At 41.8% G+C, this 16,387-nt stretch overlaps 1 protein-coding gene across 3 annotated transcripts; it reads right to left on the bottom strand.

Moving 5' to 3' along the window:
• Positions 1–2,237: 2,237 nt before the first annotated feature.
• LOC113035659 (heterogeneous nuclear ribonucleoprotein L) lies at positions 2,238–16,119 on the bottom strand. Of its 3 annotated transcripts, XM_026191260.2 has the most exons (14): positions 15,961–16,119; positions 14,590–14,705; positions 13,984–14,221; positions 12,304–12,389; positions 11,953–12,049; positions 11,636–11,708; positions 7,141–7,173; positions 6,383–6,454; positions 5,728–5,975; positions 4,223–4,344; positions 3,574–3,775; positions 3,417–3,474; positions 3,150–3,260; positions 2,238–2,929 (listed from the first exon to the last, which is right to left on the bottom strand). In XM_026191260.2, the coding sequence occupies exons 1-14, from the start codon at positions 16,036–16,038 to the stop codon at positions 2,871–2,873; spliced, it is 1,593 nt and encodes a 530-aa protein (XP_026047045.1). In that variant the 5' UTR covers positions 16,039–16,119; the 3' UTR covers positions 2,238–2,870. The 3 variants fall into 3 exon arrangements, with proteins under 3 accessions (XP_026047045.1, XP_026047046.1, XP_080145470.1); XM_026191261.2 differs by lacking the exon at positions 7,141–7,173; XM_080289344.1 differs by lacking the exons at positions 6,383–6,454; positions 7,141–7,173.
• Positions 16,120–16,387: the final 268 nt, after the last annotated feature.

The raw sequence follows: 16,387 nt of genomic DNA, 5'->3' as shown, positions 1-16,387 counted from the left end.
GCTCTACGTGGACTACATACACCTGCTCCCTGTCACTTCAAAACATGCATCTCTAATCAGTGAGAGCGCCTTGGCACTATCCCTACTAGTGAAGACTATGTTGTTTCAACAGTGCTTTCCTCTCGGGTTCGTTGAACTCGGACATGCATAGAATCAACTTTTCCATGTTTTTGTTCATAGTGTGTTTGATCTTGGCGTGACTGTAGGCGCAAGAAGTAGAAAAGGATGGGTTTCAGAGCGAAGTGCTACTTTCTATGTAAAAGGGCCTTAACAGTGTGCTGTTTATCTTACATCCTTCTCTGGTAAAAGGTTTACCTTTACACAACTGCATTCTTATGCTTAAAGTAGCCAGATATATTTCTTGTACAAACTGTGGAAAGAACAAATAGTTTGTGTCCCTAGCAAAACCGTTATCAGCACAGGAAAGCCTGGTTTTGAAATATCTACAAGGCTCATTGAATGAATGAATGAATGTATGAATGAATGCAGAATTGTCTACAGTGACCGTAGACTCCGGACCAATCACAACGCAGAACTGTCTGCTTTAAGGATGCACTAATTTGACTTGTCTCAGATATGATACTGATGTCTCGGCTTCAAGATGTCATGTTGTTATTCATATAATTTATTTATTCATATAATTTATTTAGAGTAGCTTCATTTAAAGGCTGCTCAATGAGTTGTTGCACTGAACTAACGTCCTTCTAGCTTTCTGGCTTGTGAGACTTTCCTCTGACTGGACATAATGAAAGAAACCAAAGCTTCGTCTGACTTAGGCTGGATATTTAAGGCAACACACTATCCACCGACAGCGCTAAAGTGGAAACACGAAAGAGATTAAAGTGAACAGAAGAGATTCTGCTGCTGTTTGATTCTTGTGTGTCATTGATTCTGTGTCTTGTCTGCCTTTCTGCAGGTTTTTCTGGCTCCTCAGTTTCCTGAGGGTTTGTTATATTATTTGTCCTCTCCCAAAACCCGAGTCCAAACCAGCCGGCTTACCACACGAAAAACAAAGCACATCTGCGTGCAGTGTCTTCTTTCTGTTTGGCCTGGATGCTTTGCCAATTTCCAGATAAGGTGGATGGGAAGTGGAGATGAGGCAGATGAGATGGTGTGAGAAGACAATAGCAAATCGGAGGGGAGAAAGAGAACATTTATAAACCCAGACAACAGATGGTGAGTGAAAAAGAAACACTTGGTCCATCATGGGAAGCCCCCAGCAGCCTTGGCCTATTGCAGCATAACTAAGGGAGGATTCAGGGTCACCTGATCCAACCCTATAAGCTTTCAAAGCATAGAAAGTGCAAAGCCTAATCTTAAAAGTACAGTGTGCTTCTGATAAAACACATGAGGAATACACTATGAAATAAGTTGTTACCTTAAGGTTTTTAATTAAATAGGCTACACAGAACAGCTGTTTTTGTGTGAAGGTCCTTCGTTTCATTATTTTGGCTGCTGTAGAGCTGGAATGTACCAGCTTGTGGGATAAAGTGTGTTTTCTCTTCCCCACAGCCTGCGATGTTGCCGCGGCAGCATCAGACAGTTGGAAAGAAACAGACTCCATGTGGACGGAGGGCAGATGTCCTTCTGCCCAGCTAGAGAACACCAGGATGAATTCCTCAGACTCGGTATCTGACCTTGTGCTAGCGTGGCGGGCCCCGAGTTCCTTCTGATGCTGAACAGTGTCCGGCCTTATATGACCACAACGTGTAGGTGACAGACTCCCTCGTGTTCCTCAGATCTGGATCACTGGCATCTTTTTTTTTTTTAAGCATATCTTAGTGCTGTTTAAGTTTTGTTCATGCACATTTCAAGGTATTTTACTTACCTCTTGGTATTTTAATGTTATTCTAGGAATACTGCCTCGGTATCTTACTAAATATAATAATGCGACTTTTTCTTCATAATTGAGCGGTGCCTACTTCAATAAAGTGCGTTGTCAAGAATAGGTTATCTATATAAAAACCAGTGCTACAAATAAGATCTGGGTCTGACTCGCTCCCTGATGGAGACAACTTAGAATTATGTTGCCAAATAAAACTGATTTTGATTGAATATTCTCATTCTTGTTGATTCTGTTGGCTTTTATATGACCTACTTTATCCTGGTTTAACCTTAAAGCTCATCCATTTCTGCAGTACACCGCTCCACTCTGAGCTGCATTAAAAATGAGGGTCACGTTTACACTCAAGACACCGAAGAGTGAACGGTGAAGTCAGAATGATGGAACAATAAAGTTTGAATTCAAGTTTGTTTTTTATTTTGTAAGAACAAAATTCTCTGCGCACCAGACACGAAGACGCAGACCTAAACAGACAAATTAAAATAACAAAAAAAAAAAAAAAAATTTGATAAAAGTTGCAAAAGACAGCTTTTACAAAACCATGTTGTCCACTGCCACTGAACAACCCGAGCTTAGAACAATCTTTTAAATGTTCTATGTCAGGTTCCTGTATGATACAAAAAAGTAAAAAGGACAACTTAATATTGAAGACACACAAAAACTGATACTCTAATGCCAACTTGTTCTCACTCTCAGGGTTACAAATACAGCTGTTATGTCAGAAGATAAGCGTCCAATGACATCTTGAGGCTTCTAACAAAAACGGCAGTAATTGAGGGGCTGGGGTGAAAACATGTTGATGCCACACATCTGGGGGATAAATATCAAAAGTTTAAATGCTTGTTAGCATTAGTTAAGCTTAATATATCAAATACACAGAATCACAACTGCATTGTGAGAGGTTACAATACATGACTGTTGAAAATCTGTTTCTCCCCCGTGGTGTGTCGCAAGCAGTTATGGTCTAAGTACACGTGAACATGGGAATGCAGGACCAATCTTCAGCTTCCTCGATACAAAAGAGCGCTCAGTTGGCGTGCTGAACAGTGGAGAAGCACAGTTTGAGGGTGTATGGGTAGGGACCGGCTACAGAGAGAGAAGAGAGTCAGCGTTAGCTCAACCCAAAGAAACAAAAACAAACCATATACAAAATTCCTGCAATGAGCCAAATGAACTGAATGTGTGCTTTAACAAGTGTGTAGGTGAAGCACGGTCAGCTCCTTAGAGTTAACTAACTCTTAACCTGACAACTGCTTACTGTGTATAATTTAAAAAAGGATACTTGAGAGCATCATTGAAAACTTACTTGGATTTTTCATTTGGTAGTGGTTTATCATGGCCAGAGCTTCCATAGCATCGTTGATCGACTCCCACTCTAACAGACCTGAAGCACTGCGATCACTGGGAGCTGCTCCGCCTGGTGGGCACAGATGCAGAAATGTGATGAGACGTTAGATTTTATTCAGATTCAGTCATCGTTTTAAATATTTATCGGTGCATCTGCCAGTCTTCTTAAAGCTCACTGGCATAACTCAAATACACGTCAAGAGGAGGCGGGTGTAAAGCAGCGTACTTTTTCCTGTGAACATTTTGACATTAACAGGAGCCTTGACACCGATCTCGTCACAAATCTGTAAGAAGACAAACATCGTTAGGGTCTGCAGGTGCAACACTTGTGATAGTCACAGTTTGTAGGAGGAACTGTGCACATGCAGCCCAAGGATTCAGACCTGAGAGAAGATCTCCGGCGTGGCTTCTGGCTGAGCGTTGAAGAAGTGCAGCACGTTGCTCGGGTGCTGGATGCGGTTTTTAGCTGCTTGTTCTGGGGAGGTGAACCGGTTGTTCCTGGAGCCATGGAATTCCTTGAAGCTGCTTGTGCCATCTTCCAGCTCGTAGCATTGACCAGGAACGATGGCTTGCTGCTTGGATACGCTGCAGGGAATAGGAGGGGGGAGGGGGATCAGCCTTTTAAAATCATTTATGGCTCTTACTATTTAAGTCTCCAAAACTCAGCAGCTTCAGAAGTTCAGGCATAAACCAGTGGGTGATGTGTCCATGTTTTGTGATGACATTTCCACAGCCTTTACTTTGGACTAAAACAGTGTGTCAGCCTTTGTGTGATTCAAGTCTTTAAAGTGAAACTAACATCAGCCACTCTGCTACCCGTAGACTTCTTGTTTGTGATTGGTCAGATGTTTTCAACTCCAACTGCTATCCAGATGATCGATTAGAGAATCCGGGGCAAACGGCTATCAGTTAACACTGGGGCGAGTGAAACTGTTGTGCGTGACTAGAAGCTGCTTTGTTCGGGCTCAGATGGTCCTGGAGCGATTTCGTCAGTCTGACACTTGTAGATTAAACTGTTCAAGTTTAACTCACCACACATTCAGTTTCTGTCCAAACAGGAAGTTGTTGTTGAGGTGAGTGATTGCACGGTCCACAGCGTAGCAGTCTCCCATCTCCACCATGGCTGCTCCGGGCTTACTCTTCATGAACTTCACCTGGAAGGGTTCAAAGACAGGATTGACTGGTGCTCTGCTATTTGCCTTTCGCTTTGACCTAAACACAGAATCAATTTGCTCTCTTGACTTGTGTGCGTGCTGATGAACTGGAACACAAGTGTGGCATTGTTGAGGTGGAAAATATTGACTCCGTTTCAGCCATGATAACACTTCCTGCTTACATTCCTTTGTTTCACTCTCAGTGTGAAATTTTGCTTGCTGGTAACTTCATCCTGCTCGCTGAGCTTTTATATCCAAACAGGAGTTAGAAAAACAAATGTGAGACACCTCCTGGGTCATTGTTAAATGTTCATGTCAGTGCATTTACTTCTGAAGGAATATACATTAACTGCATAAAAAGATTGAGACCGTTATGCAAGTTTAAGCAGCAAATCTGGACACAGCACCTGTACCAGTTACCATTTAAAATCATGAGCCTGTGCTGGTCCGACGCAGGATTTACATTTTCCTGTGTTCATTATTTTAAATGTTTGCATTAACTTAATGTTCACCTAAGTAATCTCACTTCAGGTTTTACTGTTCAAAGGTGCCATATTAGGTTTAAGTCATAATATAGAGTTACAGGGTTTTGTAAGTTCATATTAATTACTACAGCACACATGAAGACCCACAGGCACGACATCCCAGGGACTTAGACACGCACCAAAATCATCTTTTATTAGACCTGTGTTCTTTCTAATGGTCAGCAGAGGTCTGACTGCTGAAGACTTCTGGTCCTAAACCATAGGTGTCAAACTCTGGCCCGCGGGCCAAATTTGGCCCGCAGCGTAATTACATTTGGCCCGCGAAGCCATACCAAATTACTATCAGAGCTGGCCTACTGGTATTATACAGCTAATATATATATTGTTTAGTATTAAGCTTTGCTTGTTCCATATTCAGTTTTTCAGCAAAACGTGTTTGAGTCCATAAGAAAAGATTCATTCAATAAATATTAACGTTAGCCCGTGACTTTGTTCCAGTTTTGAAATTTGGCCAACTGTGTATTTGAGTTTGACACCCCTGTCCTAAACAATAAGAAAACATCCATCAGCTCCGAACTCTGACATCATCCACCGATGTCGTTAAAATAAAGACCATAGCCTGATATAAAAGACTGATGTCTTTTATAAAAGACCCACCTTCATCTTAGCTCTTTCAAACCAGGACAGTTCTGACCAACTGTGGGAGCGTGAACATACCCATGATTATCAATACAGTACTTAGAACTCATGATTTAACCCACAGTATAAACAGGAAAGTGTTTACTGAGCTCAAGGGAGATGAAGGATGTTTTCACATACACCAAACACAATCAATGATTGATGATTTACAATGCAGCAGCTCAACCATCAGCTTCGCAGCTAAAAAACAGGCACTGACCCGCTCTACGTTCCCATAGAGACAGAAGATGTTGAAGACGCGGTCGGCATTCATCTTGACAGGGTCCAACCCGTACACCATGACAACCGGCGAATCAGCATGTGCGCCGTACTCGCCAGGAGGAGGGGGAGGAGGTCCGTAGCCTGGACCGTAGCTTCTCCCTCCACGCCCTCTCATTGGTGGACCCATACGACGACCTTCGTAGGGCGGGGATCCGTAGCTTTCATCGTAACCATGGTAACCGCCTCCTGAAGAACGAGGCAGAAATCAGGAAAGTGAGAAAACGTGAAAATAACCCCAGTAATCAAGCAGGGTGAGGTAAATACTGAAATCTGTAGAGCCAATTACATAGGACACAGCACCACCTCACTGCCACTGTGTGGAGGACCCAATTTACACAATCGTCTTAACTTGAACGTACCAAGTTTAAAATGACTGTTGACTCATATTGGATGTAGATAGTTTGGATTATTAAAGTTTAAACCTCAGTTTCCCCAGTTTAGGGCTAATAAACCTAGTCTTAAACTAGATCTCGACTGAATCCTTCTTTCAGTCTGGGACTAGGATTAATCCACATACAGAGGAGATTAGCTCAGCATTTTGCATGTTGTGTTTCAGTGGGTTCTCTTGTTCCCCAGGGGCGTGAGAGCCTTACCGTACTCTGGAGGGTGGTCGCCCAGCAGAGCAGGCTGTCTCTGGCGCTTGTTAGGGTTGGCATTCACATCGTCTATAAGAACAGGAAGACAAAAGGAAAGAAGAAAAGGATAGAGAGAGAAAGAAAAAAAAAAAAAGGTGATAAATATAACAAGAAAAGTCTGGAAACAGAACTGTAATCTCTACATGACAATGGGATGCTTGAGCACAAAATATGTATTATGGTAAATTGACATTTTGATGCCAAAGGTGCATCAGAGTGCACACCAAAGCGTCTAAATAATCTGTCAGAGGAACAATTACAAAAACAAAAAAAGAAACTAATCAGAGTACTTAAGAGAAACGCATGCATTTAAAGATTGATGCATCTGGCTCTCACAGGCCAGATGCATCGGGCCTGCGAGAGCCGCTCAGATTACAGATTACACTCCAAACATCTCAACCATCTCAGCAACTGCCCCTTTTGGTCTTGAGTGATTGTAAAGGAATGGTGGGGGAGGGCAAGGACGTGTAATGAATGACAAAGACAGCATTAGGGTCTAAGGAAATAACCCCAAAACCCCTTTAACTCAAAAACATCCACAATGCTAAACCCCTTAGCATGTAAAGTGGAACAGGAGTAAATGGCAAGGGTGAGGTGGATGCTGATGATCTCAGAGGTGAAGAGGGTAAGGGTATCAAACAAAGTCAGTCTGGATAAGTATGACAAATGGCTAAATTAAAAAAAAAAAAAAAAAAAGTTTGTACGCTCACACACACCTGCATTGCTCCCATTGCCATCTGCATCACCATCTGTACAGGTACACAATAATCATACACAATCAGAAGGGAAGCCAGGTTAATCATGGTTACATCTTAACTCAAGTGAAGTTACCCGAGGTAAGTGTGGAGAGTGCATTAAGACCACTCGTAAATGATAAGGCTTTCTGTCCTCAGTGGGGAAGAGTTTTATAAGAAATGCAAGCTTGGTACCTTTGCAGGTGACAAATTTAGACTCTCCTAGCTTTACCAGGTGTGTGCCGCTTTGTAATTAGCAGGGTTGGTCACAGACACAGACTAAATAAAAGAAGGACGTAACCACCATTGGTTTGCGAAGCCTTGTTAGGAAGTTTCAGGATGAGTTCTGAAACCACACGAAACGAGAGAACCCGAAGGGCACCGCTCACTCTTTGGCTAACAACTTGTGACTCACAAGCAAATAGCCAATAGGACACCCTGGAAAACCTTATTGTGTCCATAGTTTATTTGGTAAACTTAATGCGTTACTCGGTGAGAACATAAACCAATCAGGAAAGTGTTAAATGAGGTCACAGAATGGACCAGTTTTCCATAGACGTCTACACAGCTGCAAGTCTTTTTGCCCCCTACCGCCCATTTAGAAGAAACTTTTCAGCGTTGGTAGCTACGCCCATCTTTTATGCCATCTGTTGTCAAGCACATCCGACACGAGCCCATTAAGTTCACACCCAAACTCCAGATTAAAACATGATTTATTTCCCAAAGAAACTAGCACAGCTCCAGGGAAGATGGATGAGATTACTGATGGCTGTAAACTGCCAACAGAGGGAGCAACAACACAGCTTACAGACATACAGAGAGCAGGTTTGACATTAGAAAACAGAACCACAGCCTCTTCCAGAAAGAGAGATTAAGCCTGTGTGAGGGGAAGGAAAAAAATAATTTAAAAAGAATGGAGTCATGTCTGTCTTGTGTGGCGATGTTGGTAGCTGGGCTTTGGGGTCATGTGGTGCTGTGCAGTTATGTTCCTTGAGAACAGGTCTCGATTTACTTACTGCAAGTTTACAAACAGTGGGAGGAAGACATTTGCTGCGGCAGTTCCACCACTCTCCACTCAACTCATTTCATCCCAAACTCTTATCCATTTCCTCTTTTTGGGGAGGGGGGGGCAAGTCTCCACCTCAGGATCGATTTCCTGGTTTAGCAAGCTGAAACGCCCACTGGTAGGTGGGGAGCTTGGTTGGCGTTTCCATCCTTTTTGTTGCGTTTTGGAAAGGTAGGACTTGAAGCTGCCATAGAGCACATTTCAGTGGGGGGGAAGCTGGCTCCTCTTAGCCGCAAATTGCCAAACCTGCATCACATGGAAGGTGTTACACAGGTTCTAGAGACTTAAATATATTTAAAGAAAAAAAAGGAGAAAGAAGCTAAACAGGGATGCAAGTAGTAAGAAAATCAGAGGGAGAAAGAGGAGAAAGAGCGAGAGAGAAAAGCTGAACTCCATGTGAGGGAGGGACACAGTGGATGGTCTGACTGGACTCTGAGTGTGCTGATGGTGTTGTCAGCAGTGTCTTGTCTTCATCAGTTGTCTTGTGTTGACTCCAATGTGAGTGGAAATGTCTTGATTCGAGGGTGTGAGGTGGATCAGTCGGTACGGCATCAGTGTGCTGCGTTCGTGTCGCAAAGCGTGACGAGCAGTTTAGCTCGAGGCTTTAAAAAAAATGTGATCTTGACTGATTGTTATCAGTATGCATCGTCTGCTGTGGTGAAAGATGCCTGTCACTAGCTTCTGACTGGGTGGGTGGTGCTGTGTCTTCTCTGGTGTCAGTCTTCGTTTGGTGTAGACAATGGGAGCACTGTAGCTGCTTGTGTCTCAAAGTGACGAAGAAGGGGGAAAACGGAGGGGAGGGACCGAGTGTAGCTCAGTACCAAAACTCCCCACACTCTACAAATGTCTCCATGGATCTTGTGCAAGAATGCAGAGATGACGATTGAGTGGTGTATCAGTCCTACATCGGCGTGTTGGATGGATGGTATCTCAGAGGACATTTGGCCCTCTGTGTGATAGTGGTAGTGTCCTCCCTGAAGAAGTGGATGCTTGAGATGGTGGTCGCTGAGTGTTGATGTCAGCGTGTATCTGCACAAAGCTTCTGTGCATAGTTGGTTTTTTTGAAAGTCACCCATTACAGAGAGCCAGTCAACTGATGCTGGTCCAACACCTCTGTTCTCAGCCAAAATTAAATGTAATAAAATACAGAAGCAAACTTCAACTGAAGCACATTTGGCTTTTTACACCCGACTACCGACCCCCCCCCCCCCAAAAAAAAACATGTTTTGTCAACCGAAATGTAAATTTTAAGGTGTAATTAAAAACAGTGGGAAAGACCAGCATTAGTCTTGGTGGCAAACACATGTTTTTCAGTTAAGTGACTTTAAAGGTACCTTTTGTAATTGCCCTCTGCAGGCAGGAGGGCAACACTTAAAAACTTCAGATGCTTAACCTTAATTAGAAAAAAACAAACAAAAAAAACCAAGCTTTTTTAAAAAAGTACAATTGTAAATAACTGTTCGCCTGGTTTAACAATGGTTAGGTTAAGTCACTGTACCTCGGGGTAGAAAGTGGCATTACACAAGAGTACAGCCCAACCATAGACCAACTTCAGTTGTACAAAAAAGTACCTTTAAAGTCAAAGTTTAACCACACTTTGAGAAAAAAAAAAAAAAAGTAATAGTACTAACAGATATCCAAAAACAATCCTGCAAAAATGTGCCATGAGAAGGGCAGGAACAGCAAATGCCAGCAGAAAGAAAATGTGCACATAGCAGGTTAGCTTCTCTGTGACTGAACTGATTCAAGAGGACATTTAATGAGAAATAATAGAGCAGCCAATGCTCAGTCAGTGTGACCATACAGACATCTGTCTCAAAACTGGGACTGGGAAAAATAAACCTTAATCTTCTCTACTTTAAGTTACATGAAGAATATCAAAATGTCTTATTTAAATTTTAAAAAAATAAATACAAATAACAGTATAAAGGAGTAAATACTGTTGCTTCCAGTCAGTCACACTGCTGTAATGTGAAGAAAAGGCTGTAAGACATTTCGACCTTTTCTGCAGCAGAAAACAAAAACGCACTTTAACTGTCCAAGTTTGATTTAGACTTCTGCGGGAAATAGACGTCCTAACCTGTCACCTCTACCTTCCACGCCATTCAAGTCATTACATTTATCAGGACGCACACATCAGGTTACGAAGTAAGGTTAAAAGGATTTTCCATTTCCTGTTAAGCTTTGAGGCAGATTTGCTGCTGAAGCCTATTTCAGGCATTAGACTGGTCCCTGCAAACCAAGTAATTTTAACATCTTTACACAAGAAGCTAGCATAATCTTTAAGACTGAATACTAGATTTGTTTATATTATTGGTCTGAAACTGCAAAATGATTACCAACTTGAGCTTTAAAAATAATAGTAGTGGAGCAAATATTGCGCATTAGCTCTAATTTAGATTAGATTTAGTTTTAATCAAGCAAGAGAAACGCCTCCACCTCCCTGCTTTTTCCCCAGCCTTATTGTTTCTGTAATGTTATAGACTTCCTTTAACGTAAAACAGCTACAAGGAAAAGAAAGAAAGAAAAACAATGTTTAACGGTGGGTTCGCTTTGCAGGTGAACTGACTGGTATATATACACACCATCACTGGCCTGGCTGTTTTTAACCCTTTATGCATTTTGTTGTTTTGCAGTATTATTTATTATAAGACAACCAACTTTAGAAAAATCAACCCATTTATTTAAATCACTCTTTGTGGAGGAGGACATATTGTTAATGTGCTGTCCCAGCATTAGGCAAACAGTCTCTCTACTGCTTTGGGGAAAAGAAAGCTGCTCTATTCTTGAAACAGTGAAAACTACTTCCTGACAGTAACTTCCGCCCGAGGTGAACTGACTTAATGAGCTGCTGGGAAACACAAACTAGGTTAGACAGGTGCCGAAGCAGGATCTACAGTCACAAGCACCACAATTTACTCATCTTAAGAGTCTGAAGGGAGGGTCACGTAACAAGTAAAGTACACAAGTAAACCAGAACAACAAGATGCCACAGAAAATATTAGCCTCGCTATGTTATCTTTCTCTCTGTCTGTTCCTGCCAGTCTCTCCACTTAGCGATATGCTGGTTTGTAAAAAATAAAAAATTACAAGTTCTGCTTTTTTTTGTTTTTACTTAATGAACCTGAAAACCCAGAGAAATGTAAAGACCCAAAGTAACGCTTCAGTCATAATGCCACATTGGTTTGTTTCAAAATATGCCACATACACTTAAAAAAAAAAAAAAAAAAATGGATCCATGTTGTAGCATTATCAGTGAAGAGTGCTGCCTCCATCTGCCCAGTAGCATGCTTGCTGCAAGTCCCCACAGTGGCAGTAAGGGTGCTGAACAGTATCAGGCTTCTCAGCTACAGAGCATATGTAGCACTAAGCAAATGTCTGGGGGTGTGTGTCTGCTGCTTGAGGTTTTACCTGGGCCTCCCAGATTGGGGTTTGTGTAGTCCCAAGTGTCCTGGTCATTCTTGAACACATTCAAACGAGTTGGCTGGAATAAAATGAAGAAAAAAAAATTATATGAATAAACAAATCCGACTTTTAACCTGTCAAATGAAAATAAATTTTAACTGACTGGACCGGGGTTCTAAACCGGTGGCTCTTTCCCTCCAATCTACTGTGGCTTTGGCTAAAAAACTATCTAGAATCAGTTTTACTTATAACTAGCTTTCATTACATGTCATTAACTCAGAAACATTCACTTTCTAACAAAGAATTTTATTTGCAGGTGTTACCTTTGCATACTCGATCTTCAGGGTGCAGCAGCCAGAGTAGATATCTGCTCCATTGAGTGACGCCTTGGCCCTCTGGGCACTTTGAACGGAGTCAAACGTGATGGCATGGTTAAGGGCACAAGGTGTGTATTTGGACTTTTTAAATGCCACTAAAGAATGAAAAAGAAGACAGCAAAAAACAAAACAAAAAAACCCCCACATGCTGTTAGGCACTGTGGGTAAATTTTAAGCAACTGTAAAAACTTTTCTGATCTCCACCCTGTTTCTTATATGTTTATAAAGATACCAGCTTTCCTTTGTTTCTCACAGTTAACAAATAAGATAGCAGCCAATGAGGACTTGAAAGGATATTCAACCATTGCCTGGACGCCGTTTTTCCTGAAGATAACGATTCTCTGGACCGGCCCACAGTTGTTGCAGATAGTGTAGAGGACGTCCTGAGAACATGAAACAAAACACGTTTTATGATTAGATTTGTTATTCTAAACAATCTTAATGCAAGTTTTGACCCCCCCTTAAAAGTTTCATACTATTTAGTTATTTTTTTTTTTAAATAATCAGTTTTCTTGAAACTCCCAGATTTCCCCCCAATCTGAGCACCACCTTCTGTACAGTCTGAGAATCTGAGTTACAAAATTCTAACTGTGCAATTACCCAAAGCAGCATTAAAGTGCAACCAGCAGGTGTGAAGTCAATTCCTGAGTGTACTCCCATTCAAAAGGTTTACAACTGTAATCATAAGCTAGGTGGAGTGCAGCGATTCCCAAATGGTGGCGTTCAGAACTTACTGATGCTGTTGGTGTGTCATTAACTATATAAAAGATCCATGTTAAATTTTAAAAATTGATTAAATATGTCAATCTGAGGATGTGAACTTCTTCAGTAGGGTGCACCATATAAAGTGGATTAACATAACGCTACTCATTGTGTATTAGGGCTGGGGGTTATGGCCTAAAATCCATATCACGGTATAATTTGAAGCATGTGCGGTGACGATATATATATCGCAATATTTTCTTTTCTTCTGTATAACGTATTTTACACACTATAAGGCACACTTAAAATCCTTTAATTTTCTCAAAAATCGAGAGTGTGCCTTATGTATGTATGTATGTATGTATGTATGTATAACATTAGCACAGTGAAGCTGAAGGATGAACGCTAACTTTTTCCACTCGATAAAAGTTAACGTGAGGGTTTCTGGTGGTTGGGGACAAATGCAATTGCATGGCAGGATGCTATAAATGGACCAAACTTCAGTCAGGAGAACAACTGAGATAATCCATCCACAATACGAGGTTAGTCATTAATATACTGCAACTACATGGGAATAGAGCAGCTGTGAGAGAATTTGGCATTAAAGAATCAAAGGTAGGGAAGTGGAGGAAGCGCAGTTTTTGGCTTTCCTCATATTCCAAAAGTGCTTCGTCTCTTTGCTATTACTGTCGCCCGGCATAATTTCCAGAGGTTGTTTGCAGCCGCTGCAATGCTTTCGACCAAAACGGGCGCAGCTTCATGTCACCATCAACATGCGCTATCGCGGTAGAGTGGTATAGTCAAAATCTCTGGCCAAATTTATATGGTTTCTACCGTATACCGTTTATACCGCCCACCCCTATTGTGTATGTGTATACACTTTCACTGACAGGACGTCTACAGGCTGGTACAAGCCTGGGGCTGTATGGTGTCCATGAATGATCTAAGCAGGGATGTCTTTCTACCGTTACATCGCCAGTACCGCCTATCAATTTTCAGAGAAAAGCAGCACATTCCAACAAATGGCAAAGACACTCTGTATTTGTATGGGTTGTAGCATTTGTGGTCTCTGCTTCCCTTTTATTTCAGCCACCGACACATAACTGACATTGTTCCAAACTACCAGAGCGGCAGCCAACTTTAAAACTTTTCCTGCAGTGCATAACTACTAACAACCGTTTGTGGTAAAACAACAGCACTGACATTTAAGGACACCCGTCAGCTGGTACACAAAACAGTCCCAGGCAAAGTAATGACACAAATCGTTGCACTCACCGTTGTAATAGGGTAGATGGGGTTCATGATAGTGAACAGAAGAACATTGTTAACGGTTCTCGAGTCATCAGAGTCTCCGGGCCTGGATATCTTCTGGCTGGTGGAGTAGTTGATGAACGCTGGGTGGCCGGCGATGTATACCTGGTTGTCTGCAGCATAAGTCACAGCTGTGGATGATCCGTTCATGTCCTCGTACTCTACCAGCGCCTGACGCTTATTGGGCATCACCACCACATAGCTAAGACAAACAGAACACATTAGCTGGGAGTTGATAACTTTATTTATATCGCACCTTAAAAAAAAAAAATCTTCAAAGCATGCCAAACTAAGACAATACACAAACTAAAAGCTGATAAATGAATGACATGTAAAAACCATCCTGTTGGATCTGACGAAGTAATCTGAAGGAAGTCATGAAGCGTCGAGCCTTGGTGAGGTTGTTCCAAAGTCTTCAGATATAAGCACTGACTTAAGGACCCTACCTGAGGGTCTAAAGGGATCAGCATTTCTCTATGTAGTTGAAGGCCAGAGTTGGGTTTGGTTTATAAGCAATCATTAAAAGTCACTCAGCTGCTGCTTGCAGAAAACTTTATTCCAAGTTTTTACCTGATTGCTCCAAATTCTTGCAAGGCTTCCACGAGGTCAGCTTCTGTAACACCATCCACCAGCCCCCGGACATGGACCACCACGGATGGAAGGGTCTTGTGCGGATCTTCGTATCCCTATTAAAAACACAATTTAAAAATCAAAACAAAAAAACAACTAACTGTAGACTTCTTCTTTATGAAGGTTTTTTTCCTGGCTCATAACGAGCATCCGTACAGTGAGAGACTTTGTAATTATGCAACTGTATAAGGACCACAAAACAATCGAGATGCGATTCTATTCAGACTTTTAGCTTTAATTCAGGATTTCAAGAAATTGAACTATATTTATACAGCGCCAAATCACAACAGCAGTTACCTTGAAGAAGAAAGACAAGAAATTAACTGGATTATTCTGCATTAAAAAAAAATGAAATACAATACTTGGAATTTTCCTTTTATTGGGCACCAAAATATTTGACAATCAATGAAGGAAAGTCGAAACATGTCCAGTTACTTGTGCAACCTGCGGACATCGGGTCATCTATTTAAGGATTCTGACACGCTTAACGAATTTATCCTGCAGAAATAATTGCGAGTGGAAGGTAAATTCCCATATGTGCATTTTTGCGGTTTTTTTTTTTTGTGTTAAACCGTCCCACAAAAGATAAAATATATTTTAATACCGTAACACGCTCTCTTCCACATGGTCTAATAAAATTACACCTAGCTACACCAACAAGCTACTCAGTGAGACACTCAGGATTTCCAGTTTGTTGCACTTCTGTGCGTCCTTCTCGGACTGAATACTGGTCACTATCCCGTTTGAGTTTTGAGCAGTTGGGGGGGAAGGGGTGCTAATCAGGCCCACGGTTCTAATAACGTGCTTTCAATTGCATAGTTATACAGTTCTGTATAAACGTAAATAATAATAATAATAATAATTGGCTTGCTCAAAGTATGGACTAATGGTCAATGATCTCTACAATAAAAAGCGGGTTATTTCGTGGGGGACTAATAGCTAGCACGTTGCTAACGTTACCGGCACTAGAACAAAGCCGAGCTACGGCAAGGCCGAGGCGGAGAAACCGCCCTCCGACAGCTCCATTCAGAGGGCAAGGCACGGGCACAATACTATTTACGCCCAGAGACACATCCCGAGCAGCTGCAATCGAAACTACACAGCGTTTAAATGGAAAAACATTGTAAAACGCCCAGTTTTGTTGGACAACTATCTTCCCGGGCATGGATTTAATAACCTGCGGCGCGTCGTGACACATTTTTGCCAGCTCACATCTGAATGAATCAAACTGCACCGAGAAATGAGTTACCGAGCTGCGTATATTCACACTGTACGCTAAATTAATTCCCATTCTTCCTGAGACCAACGTACCGTGGCCATTCCGTCGGTTTTCTGTCTTTTCGTTGCCCTGCCGTCTTCGCTGTAGTAACGGTTAGCTGCAGTAGCCATGTTGTCCCGGTTAAAAAGGATGGTGGTAGTGACGACGAAGTGAAATGGACGGAAAAGTCAAGAAAAACGAGGCTTGCGTATCCACGCCCACTTTCAATACATAACGCGATATGATAGGCCCAGGCAGCTGTCAATCAGCTTGTAACTTGAGTAAGAACCAATCGGAAAAAAGAAGCGTTTAAGTCATTATTTTGAAGTTAAACGCAGCATATACCAATACAAGGCTGGTTATTTTCAAGTGACCTCAGATTATGTACTTTTACCGAACAGGCGCAATATTATTCAGGTTTAGCATTTACAATAAAACCGTATTACTAATGATCAGATCTGATCTGAGGAGCCTCAGGTG

This window comes from Astatotilapia calliptera, chromosome 14, assembly GCF_964374335.1.
Source record: "Astatotilapia calliptera chromosome 14, fAstCal68.1, whole genome shotgun sequence".
NCBI lineage: Eukaryota > Metazoa > Chordata > Actinopteri > Cichliformes > Cichlidae > Astatotilapia > Astatotilapia calliptera.
The sequence above is the reverse complement of the archived record's forward strand: the minus strand, read 5'-3'. Positions and strand labels throughout refer to the sequence as shown.

Coding starts and splice junctions, on each gene's coding strand:
- LOC113035659 (XM_026191260.2), bottom strand. CDS start 16,038: ATGGCTACTGCAGCTAACCGTTACTACAGCGAAGACGGCAGGGCAACG. Junction 12,050..12,303: donor GGCGTCCAGGCAATGGTTGA/ATATCCTTTCAA, acceptor CCATGCCATCAC/GTTTGACTCCGTTCAAAGTG. Junction 6,455..7,140: donor TGGCAATGGGAGCAATGCAG/GTGTGTGTGAGC, acceptor CTGTTCTTATAG/ACGATGTGAATGCCAACCCT.